The 16,695-nt window shown below is 38.9% G+C and overlaps 1 protein-coding gene across 2 annotated transcripts in view; it reads right to left on the bottom strand.

Annotated features, from left to right (window-relative positions):
* Positions 1–16,695, bottom strand: part of GREB1L (GREB1 like retinoic acid receptor coactivator) — a 153,921-nt gene that overhangs the window by 52,884 nt on the left and 84,342 nt on the right. The window contains exons 4-8 of one of the 2 annotated variants that reach the window (XM_079982605.1): positions 15,639–15,795; positions 15,292–15,489; positions 9,460–9,636; positions 6,273–6,449; positions 4,207–4,344 (exon numbers count right to left, since the gene is read on the bottom strand). In XM_079982605.1, the coding sequence (XP_079838731.1) occupies positions 4,207–4,344; positions 6,273–6,449; positions 9,460–9,636; positions 15,292–15,489; positions 15,639–15,792 (844 nt within the window). In that variant the 5' untranslated portion in view covers positions 15,793–15,795. Of the gene's footprint in view, positions 1–4,206; positions 4,345–6,272; positions 6,450–9,459; positions 9,637–15,291; positions 15,490–15,626; positions 15,796–16,695 lie in introns of both variants that reach the window. The other variant, XM_079982606.1, reaches the window with a different exon arrangement.

The raw sequence follows: 16,695 nt of genomic DNA, 5'->3' as shown, positions 1-16,695 counted from the left end.
AATTAAATACCCCAGAGATAACACAACACTCTGAGAACAACCAGTGCAGTGCTGGGGAGGGGAAGAGAGGTAGAAGGGGGCTGTTTGCCAGCTGGAATAATGATGGTGAGGAATAGACACAGGAATTTAATATCATTTGCCAAAAGTCTGACTGCGCTATAAAACTGATGCTTTTTGAGAACGATCAGTGCAGGGAAGCATGGCAAAGAAATCTGGAAGAGCACCCTCTTGCACTACCATATCTTCCAGAATCACTCAATTGTGGGCTAATATGGGGTGGATATATCCCATTCTGCTTGGAAAAACTAACAGCAGCATGACAAAGATCTACATATCATGGTTCCAGTCACCAAGGTAGCTAGAAGCTGCAGTATAAGGCAAACCAGTGGTCATATTTTTTCATATACTGTACAGACTTATATAGTGAAAGTGACTAAAACGACAACAATAATCTCTGCGGGTTAGTTATATTCAGGCAACAGTCTTAACTCTGTAGCTACAAAGAAACACAACAGGAATTATGTGTAAATATAAAGCCCAATACGAAGCATTTCTAGAACAGAAGCTCTCGACTTATTTTCCACTTCCCTGCCCTGCCCTATTTCCTTTTCTGCTATGCGTTTTAGAGTGCAAGCCTTTGGGCAGAGGCTGCCTTGTTCTCAATTTCCGCATTTAGTAAATTTTAGGAGCGTTAACGTATAAGTGATAAAATTAAATAAATAAGAACTAAAATATTAAAAATATACAATGCTTAGAAGTTTGTTAGAAAAACAACCCTAACACACAATGATGCACAAGCACTGGGTGTGAGGATCCTAAAAGAAAATGACGGTTTTCATTTGAAAACATGAGTAAGGTATCCAGATTCAGGGACCGGATGTTTTCATAGGACTCCTGTGCATTTTATAGTTATGTAGAAGAGGCAACAGGAACAGTTTTCTTACCCCTGCATGACAAGTTGCACCTCTAGAAATCCCCAACTGTTGGAGGAACAGGAGCCTTGTCATCTTGTACATCCTACCTATAGAATCATTTGCCAACCTGGTTTCCTTCAGATGTTTTGGACAACAATTCCCATCAGCCAGCTATATATCACTGTCAAAAATGAAAGTTGCAAAGTGGTATTCTGTGTACTCCAGTTCCTCCTCCTTCCTAACAGACTCATCTTGTGTATTTCCTAATCCCATTGGCCTTGTCTACAATGAGCATAGTAAAATGCACCTGAAAAAGGGAATCAATTTCAACACATGGAATTTATGAACTAGTCACCCTCCAAGCAGCCTTTTTTGTTTCTGCACTCCATTTTTTTGAATGACAAGGAATTGGCCTGAGACATTGTTAAATTCTCTTTTAGGCACCAGGCAAAGACAACTCAAACATTTGTCACTTAACTTTTTTATTCTTCTGGTCTGCTTTTGGTGAAGCTTTGATCTGACTGGCATGCTGGTAAAAGAGGGCTGAATTGTTTTTAAATGTGCTGTAGCTTGTTTATTTCCAGTTTTGTACTGTGAGATAATGTTTTTCTGTCTGTTTCCTTCAGTTTCATTTCTGTGATTGATTTAATGGTATTTTAACGAGTTATTGTTAGCTGCCTTCCGTGACTTACTGGGGAGAAAATCAGCATACAAATGTTCTAAATAAACAATATAAATCTCATATCCTATCAAAAGCCATGGCTCCTCAGGATTGGTGTATGTAATAAAACTTGAATTTTTATTATATTAGGTGGCATTTGTATTTATTGATGAAGGTAACGTGATAAGTGTCTTCATTGAAAGATTATAACTCTAGCAGGAGGTAAAAAGGGTTTGACAGCTATGACCTGACAAACAAACAGTGATGTGGAAGAACAAACCAAATGAAAATAATGATGAGCTGATAAGGCAAAAGGAGAGCATAGAAGGTACGCTTATTGACTTGGCAGGCGTAATAAGATTACTCATTATTCTAGGTCAGGCACATCCAACAGGTAGATCATATCTACTGGTAGATCACTGGACATCTGTGGTAGATCACTGGTAGATCACTGGCTCCCTCCCCAAAGAAGCTCAACAAGTTTGACCTGAATCCCTAAAAAATGGGTTTTCCTCCTCCCCCAAAATTTTTTACCAACTTCGACCTGAACCACTAGAAAACGGGGCTTTCCTCCTCCCTAAAAAAAGCTGAACAACTTTGACCTGAACCCCCCCGAAAAGGGGTAGATCACTGCCAGTTGTTAACTCTGTGAGTAGATCGCAGTCTCTTGGGAGTTGGCCACCTCTGTTCTAGGTAGAATAGGTTCTCCTATGACTACATGTTTCTATGCCAAGAAGCCTCAAAGCCAATATTTCTCTCTCCCTACCCCCTGTTCTCTCTTCTCTCACACACAAAACACAGAGAAAACGTTCTTTGCATTGGGTTTGGGGCTTCTTACAGTAGAGTCACCCAGAAATAATTCCCACTGAAATCAATGGGTCTTGTTCCCAGAAAAGTGTGGACAGGGCTGTAGCCTTAATAATCTGGTCTAGAAGTTTCAAACACAATGTAATAATGATTTACATTGCTTCAAGTGTGTCGAAATACAGACTCTTGAAACCCAGTATTTTTTTATTGTTGACATCACTGGAGAACAAATAAAGTACAGTCGTACCTCGGAAGTTGAATGGAATCCGTTCTGGAAGTCCGTTCGACTTCCAAAATGTTTGAAAACCAAATCACGGCTTCTGATTGGCTGCAGGAAGTTCCTGCAGCCAATCAGAAGCTGTGGAAGCCCGTCAGATGTTCGGCTTCCAAAAATAGTTCGCAAACTGGAACAGTCACTTCCAGGCTTGTGACATTCGGAAGCCAAAATGTTCAGGAACTAAGCTGTTTGAAAACCAAGTCTTGGTTTCTGATCTTTTTCTTAGATACAGGCACATTTACAATGTAAACCTTTATGGCCAGAGTTGTCATTGGCACAAACCAGTCTTCCCAGGTCAGCAGGCTGGGACTGATGGGAGTTGTAGTACCAAACATCTGGAGGGAACCAGGATCGTTTCCTGCCATGTGGTCCCAGAACTCCTATTTGGCCAAGACATATGGTGTAGTAGGAGAAAACAAACTTTCCGGTGATTAAAAAAACCAAACCCTTTTCATCAGGATTCTGGCCAATGAAGAATTCAATTTACCTTGAGAGCTTATGTAATTCTACATAGACTTCAGACAATTCAATAGAATGTGCCAACTCTGTTCTACCACTTAATGTTGCACTATAGGTACAAAAAAAATACATTTATATTTATTTATTGAAGCATGCCATTTGAAAATATGAGCCTGTGCAAAAGAACTCTTAACCATGGCTAACAGTTGCTGTCACTTAAATACCATTAAAGCAGGTGGGTAAAATTTGAGCTCAATAATAGAGAGGGGGAATGACGTGTGTGATCGCTTGGCCTGCTCTCAGTCTTTTAACCAAAGTTAAATGAATTATCTGCATTGGCTATATGTGGTCTTTCTAGGATAACTGAGGCTACATATACTATTTTTTATGACACTGGACTCAGACACACCTTCTTCGCCCTGTCTCTTTTGCCCCACACTGCATGTCAACTTTGGTGCAAAGATTCTGGCTTTTATTAACCTAGAGATTAATACAACCAGAGGCTTAATATTAGAGGCTGAATGCTGGTTAACCAGCACATGAGAGGAGCAAGGAGAGACAGGCCGGGAGGGTAAGTGCTCAACTCCAATGCTCATTCGTAGCATCATAAAATAGTTTATGAAGCATCAGATTGTCATCCAAACACAGCCTGCAACTTACTTCCTTTAAGACACCAGTGGCAATTTAAAGGAGCCTATGAATTTATTAAACACAACATAACCAAAACTAAAACAAGAGTTTTCATCCGAACAGCTGTTCATTGAGATCCTAACTGAAGTGTTACCTAAACGATGGACCATTTAAATACTGGGAAAACATTTCTTCCCAGTTGATCTGTCTTTGGCATGAGAAACACATAAGCTGGAATCTCCCAAGCACAACCTTGATTCATTTCAGGGGGGCTTTAGAAGGTCTTCTGCACAAGCCACAGTGAGATGCATTGTGTGCTGAAGACTCCTCACACTTGGATGGCTCGTGCCTTTGGCTTCCGGCCAACCCCAAGCCATATGATGTGAGTCACAACAGACAGCACAGTCACTGCTTCATCAAGTGTCAGCTCTAGGATACAATTAACTCATAGTGTTTACCTGTCTGAGTGAACCCTGGCTTGTATCCATTAGCTGTTCCACTCTCAGGGGTCACAGATGGAGACGCTGAAGAACTAGGTTTAGCAGAATGGCTAGCAGAAGAAGATGGCCTGCTTCTACATTCTGCAAGTGAAGTAGCTACAATACATATTAAGGCAGCCAGGTTTCACAATTCAGCAAAAAAAGGAAGTTTAAAAACATCAACAAATCTTTTTAAACATTTTTGAAATGCTAGATATAAAAATTCATTCAAAAGGAACACTTGGAATTTTGTCAGAAAAGGGCTGTTTTCAGCTAAGAAAGCTGTTAAATTCCATGCAGCAAATATGAGCCTTCTGCTTTGTTAGGAAAACTCAAGGGTGATTTAAGAGAGAGAACATCTTCACACAAAGAGAGCTCAATATCAATCCAAATAACAACACCATTCCGTGGTATATTATGCAAGTCAAAAGTAATTTTTTAAAAATGTATAGCAACAAAAGAAAGGGCTTCTACATAACTGCAAAACCAGTGCTTCTGCACTTGTGTGCACCTAGAATGTTGCACCGGGGAAGCAATGGAATAAAGCACAGAGTTATAGACTCAAGGCTTTTTGAAAGCCACATGTGGGAACAGGACAGAGCAGGAAGGTGAGGGAGTAGCAACACTAAGTGCAATTGCACACGACCAGGAATATTAAGACAACTAGGGAATTCCACTGCATGGCTGGCTAATTGAAAGCCTTTTGTAAACATCCAGAGGACTGGCTAACATCTGCCCAGGGTTCTTGTTCTCTCTGATCTCATCTCTCAGGCAATCACAAAGCAAAATGAAAAAGTTTAAATTCTGGCATAGGTCCATCTATGCCCATCACTGTCAAATGTTCTTGAAACACATTATTTGACTTTTGAATCTTGTTTGGTTGCTTGTCTACACCATTTTTAGTTTGTTTTATCCTGCTATGGCTGTATGCTAATGCAATAAAGGTTTGATTGATTGACTTCAGGCTCTTTGTGCTGAAGCTGATCTTTCTATTAACATTGACCAAATTTTTGATTTCCGCAGTTTTCACAAAGCTCTTAGTGTTCGTTTAGTGAAGGCCAGTGTGTGTTGTTGAAAAGAGTGTTAAACAGCAAATGGGGAGGGCCTGGGTCTTAAAACCTAACTATAGTCAGCTATGAAGTACAAGGAATGGTCTCAGGCACACACCAACTCTGTTGCACATGACACTAAAACATGGTTTGGCATAACACAAATGAGCTAAAACGAGCCCAGGTTCCTTCTCTCCTCCCACACAGCTCGGAGGAGGACATTGGTAGCATCTAATTTCAACTTCCTTTAATCTCAATCAGTTTATTGTCTCTATCAGACTGCGGTTTATCACACACACACACACACAAAACAAAAACAAAACAGAGATTAAAGGAAACTGAGAGCAGATGCTGCAAAAGTCCTCGTCCTCGCGTGGAGTATGTGAGCCCAGGGAGAACATTGTTCCAGCATGTGCACATCACAATAAACTATGTCAATGTGGCTACTCTCTCTCAGCCTAACCTACCACACAGGGTTGTTGTGAGAATAAAGAAAGGAAACTATGTTAGCTGCTTTGAATGCTTTGTTGGAAGGGTGAGATAAAAACATAATAAATATTTATGAACAGGTATCAGAAAAGGTGTTATTGTTAACTCTACTTCCTTTAAACTGAGCTCTAAACTCTAACCTGAGCTGAAGTTGTAGCTCAGTCTTCCTCAACTTGGTGCCCCTCATATGTTCTGGCCAATAGATCCCCATCGACCATGCTGGCTGGGAGTGATAGAAATTGCATTCCAAAACATCTGGATCATTCCAGGTTAAGAAATATTGAACTAGTCTATCCAATACTTTCACTTACTACATTGTCATCAATTGTTCTGAATATTTCTGCAGCAGTTGTTCATGGATGTATGCAAACAATCATGCAGGGATAGCAAACTTTCAGGGCATCTTATTATGTTTCTGGGTCTTCAGCAACTTACTATTTAGTCAAGCTACATTTAAAGTTCTCTAAACCAAAATAAAGGGTATGTATCTAACAGGATGCTTGTTACCTTTCCAGCATATTAAAGGTCCCTTTGACAGCACACCTTGGGAGCTCCTTACTAGGTAGTACTTTAAGTGCTTCTGCTTCTTTGGCTGAGTGGTGAGCTTCAAGTTAATGTGGTTGGAAAATTCAGTGAAATATCGAAATCCTCTTTCTCCACAGCCTATACAGTTCCCAGAAAAACCTGAGGAGCGGTGGGGAAAGAAAATACAGATCAAATCCTTCACAAAATATTCTGTGAAGTAAAACAATTCAATCCCAACTCTTCATTTTGCTTCTTATACTAATTGTATGCACCAGATTCCTGCTTGGAAACAAATATATTCCCAGTTGCACACAAATAGCTTGAAGAACAAACAAAGGATAAGAGAGACATCTAGCTTCATCATTACTCCCCAGGTCACCAGCCTTGATTCCACCTGTTCTTGTACATTCTAGAAGATCAACACTACAGTATTAGGAGGAGCAGATAGTTCTGTTAAGATCCTCAGTATCCTTCCACAAAACAATATTTCTTTGCCAGCTTTAGAATGCAAAGATCGTATTTTCTACCCAGAACCCAATGTTCGTCTCAAGTTTTCTGTTAATGCTGCCTTGGTTTCCCTTGGATTTATTTTATGTGGAAAAAGGATTTAAAGTAGTTACAGTGGATGGGAGAGAGAAATCAATATTCTCTAGTCCACAGAATTCCCTGATGTAAGAAGTAATGTTTTCACAGCAGACTTTTCCCTTTTACAGGGGGTTCTGACAGGACATAAATAAGTAAATATTTGAGGCAAGGCACTTAGTACCATTGAAACAGAAGTTGAAAGCTCAGCACTCCAAAGAGTACTGTAATCTCTTCTAAACATAAAAGACTTGGGAAGAAAGGTCATAAGGTCAAACTAGTTTCGCAAGGTGGCCTAAATTACATCTTTAATTGGGCTCTACTGGATAAAGTTAGGGCTATATATTATCCTTGACCCATTGTAGATTTCCTACTGATTTCAAAGAGGACTTTGCATGACGACAGAAGGCAAATGACAATCGGCCAGTGAGGTGTAACAAAACCATCTCCTAAACATTGTCCCCTGGTGATTATAATCTGCGTTTAGACAACGTGTTCAACAGCAGGACCCACACAACACATGAGCCATGAGCTAGGGACTCAGCGAGGGTTGTTTTAGCTGCCTAATCAACAGTTCATTTTTTATTTCTTGAATCTGACAGAAGGCAAGCTACAATGACCACAACTAATGTATTCAGCAGCATTATTATTTGAAAATATTACATTATTATGCTCCCAGATGTAGAAAAATTTGGTTCAGAACTTGAAATCGTGAACCACATTTGTGTGGGGATACTTTCATCCTTGCTTGCATCCAATCCTTGGGAATTTTTACCACCACCATGTCAAACCTAATTCTTCTGTAATGACTAGAAATTCACTTTTTGTTGAATTAAGCAGAAAATTTATGAGGTTTCTAAAACCCCACAGCCCAATCAGAAGGGTCTGATGAATTGCTCAGCCCTGTTATCTATAAGCTATTCAAGAAGTAATATTTATAATTTATGTAAGGATACTTGGAAAACATTGCCAAACTAGCTCACACATTCATTGTGGGTTTCAATATAGAAAATTGAAGCTTGGTGCATATGAAATGTAAGAAAACTCTGGAAACAGCCAATTTATTGCCTCCATTCCTCAAAATGATTGGACATGGAGTGCCTTATAAGAACAGCCAGCACTCCAGCTCAGAGCAAGCCAAGGCACAGATAGGATGGAATTTAGGGATGTAGGATTTCCAAACCACCCCCAGACAAGCTGATGCAGGGGGAACCAAGAATGTAGTTCTGAAAATGGGACAGGCCACACATGCGGAATTTGTCTTTACATGTTTTAATAAAACCTCAAGATACTGGTGAGGGGAGAAACTCAAGTGACAGCTTAAAATGCATGTAGGATGCAAAGGGTATGTGCAAATCTCTTCATTTGTGGAAAGCAAACTGAGTATGCAAACAAGTATTTGTATTCAGGTGGTAGCCATGCTGGTCTGACACAGTCCAAGTCTCCTTCTCCACTACAGCTTTGCGGAGGAGCTCAAGGGTATTTGCTTCTGATTTCCACTAAACTCAGTCTAGCATGTTATCTGAACCCCGATCTGTGGTTAATATTTGTATGGTTTATGTAAACAAAGCAGCCTCATGAACCATGGTTTGAAGTAGGCACCTTGTGGGGAGCTACAGATCAGCAATATCTGGAGAGATATTTCCTCACCCCTGGTGTAAGAAATTAAAAGCTGGTGGTTTCTGAGTCAGCAAAAAGTAGGCACCACCACCACCCAGATTCCAACAACATGCAATTCTTCTCTGTATAACTGATGTCCCAGTCTGAGCAACATGTCATGAAGACCTGGAGCTCCTATGTTATGATCCAGGCATCATCTTTCCCAGGGGTCAAAATACTTGTCCAGCGTGTTCCAGACTCCAGAGCCCTTATCTTCCCTCTGTGTCCAGCAAACCAAATTCCTGCCTCTGGCCTTGGACTATCTCAGATTCTACATTCCTGTCACAAATAGGCTCTACTGAATCACGCCTATCCTCACTTGATAAACCTGATCCTAGCCTAGAGAAACTCCACCCAAGAGCTGAAACACTCATCTGGGGCAATTGCTTGCTGCCCCTATTAAGCAGAAAGTGGTTATTTAAACCTCTGGTCAACAATGGGCTGCACATAATGGGGCATGGACTTCTATGGCAAGTATGAGAAACAATCAGGGCAATCTTTTACATGTGTCCTCAAAAGTCAGTCCCACTGATTTCCATGGGCTTAAAACCAGGTTAAGTAGGTACAGGACTGCAGGATATTTTGAGGATTTGGGAAATCTTACACAAGTGTAAGAAACCTCTTATCTTCCAGATGTTGGTGGACTACAACTCTCATCATACCTGACCATTGGCCATGCTGGCTAGGGCTGATGGGAGTTGGTCTAATGACATCTGGATAGTTAGAGGCTCCCCACCCTTGCTTTAATGATATTAAAATTGAAAAACTGGATTCATGCTTTGTTTATAAAAAGCTTTAAAAACAAATGTCTGCATATTCCGGTGAGAAATCCATGTACTGAATTGGCCTAGCCTACCATTAACCCAAAGCTTTGGTCAATTATACATTTATCATAAAACATGAAGAATAATTAATGAAAACCTTTTACCTAAAAGTGCATTTTTTCCATGGTCATCTGGCAAAAACCTCTTGTCAACAGCACAGACTAGAATGTGCTCGGGAAGGTTTGGAGACTTGGCTCCTACTAACAGGAATCCTGCTGGGATATCGATCTGTTCCATACACAGCGAAACTAACCTCAAATCTTTGCCTGCTTGACAAAAACCTGAAAAGAAATAATACATCATGAAATATCTACAAGTGATTTACTGTCGTCTTGATCCACTTACTCAGAGCAACTAAGGAGAACAACTAAGCCTAATACTGCCACGCCCTCCATGCAAAAGATCTCATGAAACAATTGCCTGCCCTGCTTCAATATTTCACCAAGCCCTATAAAGTCTATGGACAAAGGGCACTAGACAAATTAGTAATTTATGAAACAAATGTAGACCTGTGACAGAAGATAGCAGTTTGTGTGTTAAGCAACTACCATGAAATACAGTAATATTTGTCCTATTAAATTTTATTCCACATTTTTTTGTGAAAAACCTGTTGATAAATTAACAGTGAGGTTTTCTCAGTGTATCTCAGAGGCAAGGCAGGCGCAAAGAAAGAGTACAGGCCCCTTTCTCTCTCCCTTTACAATTCAGTCTGACCCACTGAATTGTAGGGCGATAGCTACTGGCAATGAAGCAGACTTGTTTTGCCTTTTAAACCAATATTTCTACTGGAAATTTTAGCGACATCGAAATATTTCCCCAGGTTTTTATTTCCCATAAATTGGGGTTACAATCCTGAATATTTATTATTTGCAACTATCATCTTTCCGAAGGACACATTTTTTTAAAAAAATTCATTTTTCCGGAGGAGGGAATCAAACTGACTATAGTGTTGTTTATATTTAATTCTCTTATGTTTTTATATATTGTAAGTTGCCTCAAAGTTTTGCGATGAGTTGGGATATAAATATCTCAAGTTAAACAAAGTTATGCACACATTCAGAGTTATCTTTGACAGCTGTTATTGAAGATACTGTCTCAGAGTTCTTGCTGGGACTTACAGTAGTGATTACTGCTGTGTTATATAAAGAGCATTGCCATGGCCAGAATTACCCAGAGATGACTGATAAGGGAAACAAATACCACAAGTGATAAGCAAGCAGCTTTGATGTCTTATTTGCTATCATCATTATTCCACCGTATGTGGGTGTGCCTGAATGAGTATTAACTCTTGAAAGTTCAAATACTGTATTGCATTTGACATTACTAAAGCCATCTGGTTTGAGTGAATTTTAAGCATAGTATTTGAACAAAGGCTCCCTGAACCTGTCTGCAAGAAGCTTTTATCAGCACAAAAGACTCTCTGCTATTATGTAGTAGGGGTGAGGAGAGCTGCTCCTAGTTCCACGGCTCTCAGAAGTTCAGGGTTGTATATGACCAAGGCCCTAACCTGTGGAATATCTCCCCTCCCCATGGATGTGCATCTGGCACCTTCATAATGCACTTTTTGGCCTATGAAGATGTTCCCTCTTTACCCTGGGACTTTGTCTCCTGAGGTTTATTTTTTAGGATATACACTATTCTGTTGATTGTGGTTTTACCTGATTTTATTATTGTACTTATAAATTGTTGTAGCCTATTCTGGATGAAGAGTAGGTAAGTAGGTAAGAAATAACAAGAACCACCACCACCACCTGATTTTAAAATGTTGATTCTATTCTATTACATCTACAACAGTTAAGTATTGTTAATTTTGTGGTTTAAAAACCCCCAAAAACTCATCCTTGCCAACAATTTCTTCTCCATTTAGGAAAGAATAGTAATACATGTTTACTTGTGTAAGCTCTACTAATACTAGATTTTCATTGCAACTCTCAGCAGCTCCAATCAGAAAAGCTAATGGTCAGGGATTATGGGTGCTGTAGTCCAGTAACAGCTAAAGGGTAGCTTTTTGCTACCCCATTAGAAGGTAGAAGCAGCTGAAAAACAGCTTCTGGTCTTCCTGGTCAGAAGAAGCTGTAAATTTATCCCCATTGGTAGATTTACTTTATCTAAGGGCAGATTAAAACTTTCACATGAAGAATCAGCAAAGAGAATAGCGCAGGACTTAAAACAGTTGACAATACACCATGGGCGTAGCCAGGATTTATGACAGGCATAGGCAAACTCAGCCCTCCAGATGTTTTGTGGCTACAATTCCCATCATCTCTAGCTAACAGGACCAGTGGTCAGGGATGATGGGAGTTGTAGTCACAAAACATCTGGAGGGCCAGATGCAACTCTTTACAATGGATAGATATCCCTTCCTACTTGGGACATTTTAGGTAAGAGGGAGGGGAAATATGGAATAGAAAGAAAAATAAGCATGTTCAAATTAAATGCATCATTCCAAGAGAAAATACACCAAATATATTTATTACTTTACTCAAAGCATTCTTATTCTGTTCTGCGGTCAATAAAAAGCTCCCAGACAAGCTCACATATATTTATATAACTAGAAATTAAAGATTAAATATATGTGAGATGCTGTTTATTTTGTATCTACAGCTGAAGCTTAAACTTGGCCTCTGAACTCCCAAGAATATAAGAGTTACAGCATTTAATGATATTCTTAACATTTGAAAAGTTCTGAAGCTAGGCAACCTGTTCCATTTTAGCTGACACAAACCATTAGTGGTTGTTGTTTTAAGGCAGAGTTCATTGTTATTTTCCTTAAGTACTCAAGAGTTTGTTTGCACTTCTGGTATTGTCTCAGCAAAGACAATAGCATTTTGGACCAGGAATGTCAGTGTTAGCTCAAAGCAAGAAATCATTAAGGAATGCAAATCTACTTCTCTGAAGTAAAAAAAATCTTACATTTTCTTCTAAAGAAATGCAGATGGGGTTGCCCCAAGAGCAACTGAATCAACATCCCCCACAGTTTAACAAGAGTAATCTCAAATTGTGTGTAAAACTATGGCCAGGCTATCTATCTTTATTAGGCCTGAACATGGATTTTTTTCCTTATGGATCAACACAACCAACTTTCCTTTCTGTTTCACAAATTATTTAATCTAAGACATCTGAAGGCAGCCCTGTTTAGGGAAGTTTTTAATGTTTAATGCTGTATTGTTTTTGGCACTCGATTGGGAGCCACCCAGAGTGGCTGCGGAAGCTCAGCCAGATGGGCGGGGTATAAATAATAAATTATTATTATTATAAATTATTATCTGAAAAAAATGCCCCTCCCCCTTTCCCCCAAATGCAAGATATCTATGACAACAATGTATCTCACTAAATGGAACCGAACTTTGAAAAAGACAATGAATTGAAAATGGAGAGTGTAGATGCACTTTTCTCTGTTTACCTGTTTGTTTTGCAACACAAAAAAGTTTAATAAAAACTATATTAAAACATGTATCTTAAAAAAAAATTCTTGCTTAAAACCTATTGAAGTTGATGGGACATAGTTTGATTCGAATCCCAGTGGCCTGACTATGCTATTGGAGTGAACTTTTGCTAGATCGCAAACAATGTAACCGACAGCAGGTGTTTATTACCTATTTTGTCTAATATACCGGTAACTGACTGATGGCAACATGCTTACATTCACAAGGGGCATACACATTTATACTATCCATGGTTACATTGAATGCATGTACACCATCTAGACCAGTGGTTCCAAAATGGTTGTCCGTAGACCCCTGGAAGTCTGCATAACCTTCCCAGGGGGTCTGAACCACCATTCACATAGCAAAAACTACAATAGAGATATCAAAATTTTCAAAAGTAGGGGGTCCATGGCTTGACTTTTGAAAAACAGGGGGGGTCGCAGTACTTAGCTAATTGTGACCCACTGAACTAGATCAATCATGATATCCAGAATGTAAGGTTAAGGGCTCTAAGGTCTTCGCTGTCTTTAACAAACATCTTTTGAAAAGACAAGCATTGGTTCTTGAATGTTTACATTTGTTGGTCGACTTTAAAGGCATGGAATATAGAATTTAAAATGAACTTGTAAGCAACTGAATAATTAAACTTCCACATGGTTACAGTTACCATTATATAGCCATGTCCATTGTCAAATACCTTGAATTTTACTACTGGTATCTATATTGATTTTATTATTTTTTCTTGTTTTAAAGGATTCCTCCACCTTTTGGGATACTGCTTTGCCATCGCTAACGTAAAACAACTAATAAATTCTATAATAAATGTATTCAAATGGGAATTATTATTATTTTAAATACTTGAACTTTGCCACTTATTTCATGGGGACTTGATACACGCACAAAAATCTGTGGAGGGATGATGAAGTGAAGTAGCACCTTATGTAAATTTCAAGGGGTGAATCTTTGCCTCCAGTGTGGAGCACTGAAATACTAAATCCCTCAGTGCATTCTGCAAACATGACTGTTACTTCTCCAGGCCTTGCAAAAACACACTGGAAAAGTTTGCTGAACACCTCAATAATGCAAAGCAACATGTTAATGATAAAGCAAAACGATAAAGACATTAAGTATGAACAAATTGCTAAAATATTTCTGTCTTTCCAAAAAACTTCAGTGACTGTTTTTTTAGCCAATGAGAGACTGCATTCTACAATCACCTCATCTAAAATAAAATAAAAACCTCACAGAACTCATATGCTAAAAGGAAAGGAGTTTGACCAACACAGCTGTGAAAATAAAACAAAAGCACTGATGCTGTGTAAAGCAAAGATTGCATCCCTTTCTCCACTCCCCACTCCTCTTTTCTTAACACTAACAATTAACATCCCCTCTGTGGGGTACAGACCTGTTATTGTGCTGCTTTAAGATAAGGCATAAGAAATTACCCACCAAGATCTGCATAAGAATTGCAATTCACAGTCTCTTCCACTTTCAACTTCACAGCAGCTGATCAGGTATTAAATACCTGGCTACCTAATTGGTGCTGAAATTAAGGTGTCAGCTCTCACACAGTGCAGAAAAATGGCAGTTTACAACCAAACAACTTGACTGGTATTATTTGTGCTTGACACATATCCTGGATGCTCTGTTAAGGACACTAATCATGAAACCAGCAGCTATTAAGGTGATGGGAAACTGAACAAAGGTGTGTGGGTAAGGAAAAACAACAACATTTGCCCACATCTTATTGCAACACTCCAGAAAAATCACAAACTAAGGCAGCCTTGTTTATAAAGAAGCTGTCCATAGATATTAATTTCATTTATAATTTTATAGGAATATTACAAATGCTCACTGTAGCCTATTAAAGTCTTCTTGTTAAAGCATTTCCCAGGTTTACTATAAATTTTTGGATTTAAATAGCAATACGTTCCTTGGAAACTGATTTGCTCCACCTGCAGATCCTGCCACCTCACCTTGCCTCATGGGCCGGCTGGCCTGCTACTATGGGCACTAAAATATCCTCAAGCAATACAACGTTAACTGTCACAATTATTGCTTGCAATTCAAAGTCGTATGAATTACAAAAAGATCAAAACATTTTGCATCTACTTTACATACAACAAAAGCTCATTCAGACTGAATGGAAAGCCGTGGACATGTAACTGAGCACAGAATCACAGCTGCATACATTAAATTAATGCAATTCAGAGTTTTGTGGCAACTTGAAGACTAAGAAAATTGTTATGCAAGATGGAACTCCTGTATCTATTTACTCAGGAGTAAGCCTGTTGAACTTAGTAGAACTTTGAAGTAGACATTTACATAATTGCATTGCTAACTCCAAGATGACACACAACTCTGTTGCTTTTGCTGTAACAGACTAATATGGCTATCCTTCGGGAAAATGCTATACATTAATGCTATCATAACTGCCTATGTGTAGCCTTTTGCAAAAGAAAAATTCTAATTCAAGTTAAGTCTTAGATAAGTAAGGCTTAAACCAACCATCAGTAGTGCAAGACCCTTCTGGGGCAGGTTTTTGTGAATATGGGATTGGTGGACTATTGGAATCAGACATGTCTTCATCCTCCTCATCTTCTTCCATTTCATTAATTATTTGGCTAGTAGAAAAATCCAAAATTCCATTCTGGGTGTAACGTTGCATCAATTCTTTGTCCAGCTCTTCCACTTTTGGTTTAACGTCTAGAAAGCATTATTTAAAAAAAGACAAGAGGCCTGCATTTAAGTGACGGTAGGAGAAGATATTTAGGCAGTTATTTTCAACGAAAAATATGCAACGTTTTATCCAGGATAAGAAGGGCAACTGAAACATGCCATACTTGCTTGGTTACCTTCCGGCAAAATCGGCTGCTCAGGGTCAAGATACAGCTGAGAGAAGATGGGGCGAGGAACCACACTATTGCATCTTAGAGAGGCCTCTATCGAGTTGTGCAGGGCTTCTTCAAAACGGGCAGATTTCAGTTGCCCTGCATACGAATTCCCCATGTTCTGAAAAACAAATTTAAAGGGTTGGTAAGAGAGATTTAGGGTTAAATATGCAGACACACATCCCAGAATTACAGGAAACAAGAAGTGATGAATGAACAAATGTTTTGCATAGTGCACACATGAAGGATAAAATATTAGCAGTGGCAAAGAAAACCATAAAAACAACATAATGGAAAGCACGGACTGTTCTTGTTTTTGTTCAAGCCGGCCAATCTGCCTTTCACTGATAGAGTTCTTCCTGTCACTGAAAAGTGCTGCAATATATCGGCTTGTACACCAGTCTCCATGTAAAAAAAGAAAAGAAAAGAAAAGAAAACTGCCATTTCCAGTTTCACCTGGGGTAGAGGGAATGTTCAGCAAAAGATCAAGGCCAGCTCTATCTTATTTATTTATTTATTTATTTATTTATTTATTTATTTATTTATTTAATTTTATTTATTTATTTATTTATTTATTTATTTATTTATTTATATCCCGCCCTTCTCTCAAACTGGGATTCAACTTTTAAAAACATAATTATAGAATACAAAGTAACAAAAACCAAATAAGTTAACAACAACAGTTAAAATGCAACGACACACACATTTAAAACCAGCATCCAAACACAGTTTGCCCTGATAGCAGCTCAGTTGTAAACAACACCTGCCCCTTCATTTCCAAAGGCCTGTCTGAATAGGAAGCTTATACAGTAGATATATTCAAGGTTAAATAGTGAAAACAATGTATTTCGGGAACACTTCTTGTTTTATTATTTTCTATCCTTCCATAGCCTAACAAAACTTGATTAGAATTCTGTTTTGACAGGAATGGCTTGCTATGCAAAAGGAAGCGCGGCAGAAATATCCATGAGAGAGAGGTTAAGCAGGTGATGTGTCTGGCAAAGTACAAGCTATAGGTCCT

This window comes from Podarcis cretensis (genome assembly GCF_951804945.1).
Source record: "Podarcis cretensis genome assembly, chromosome: 7".
Lineage (NCBI taxonomy): Eukaryota > Metazoa > Chordata > Lepidosauria > Squamata > Lacertidae > Podarcis > Podarcis cretensis.
Note: the sequence above shows the minus strand (reverse complement) of the source record. Positions and strands in the feature narration are given on the sequence as shown.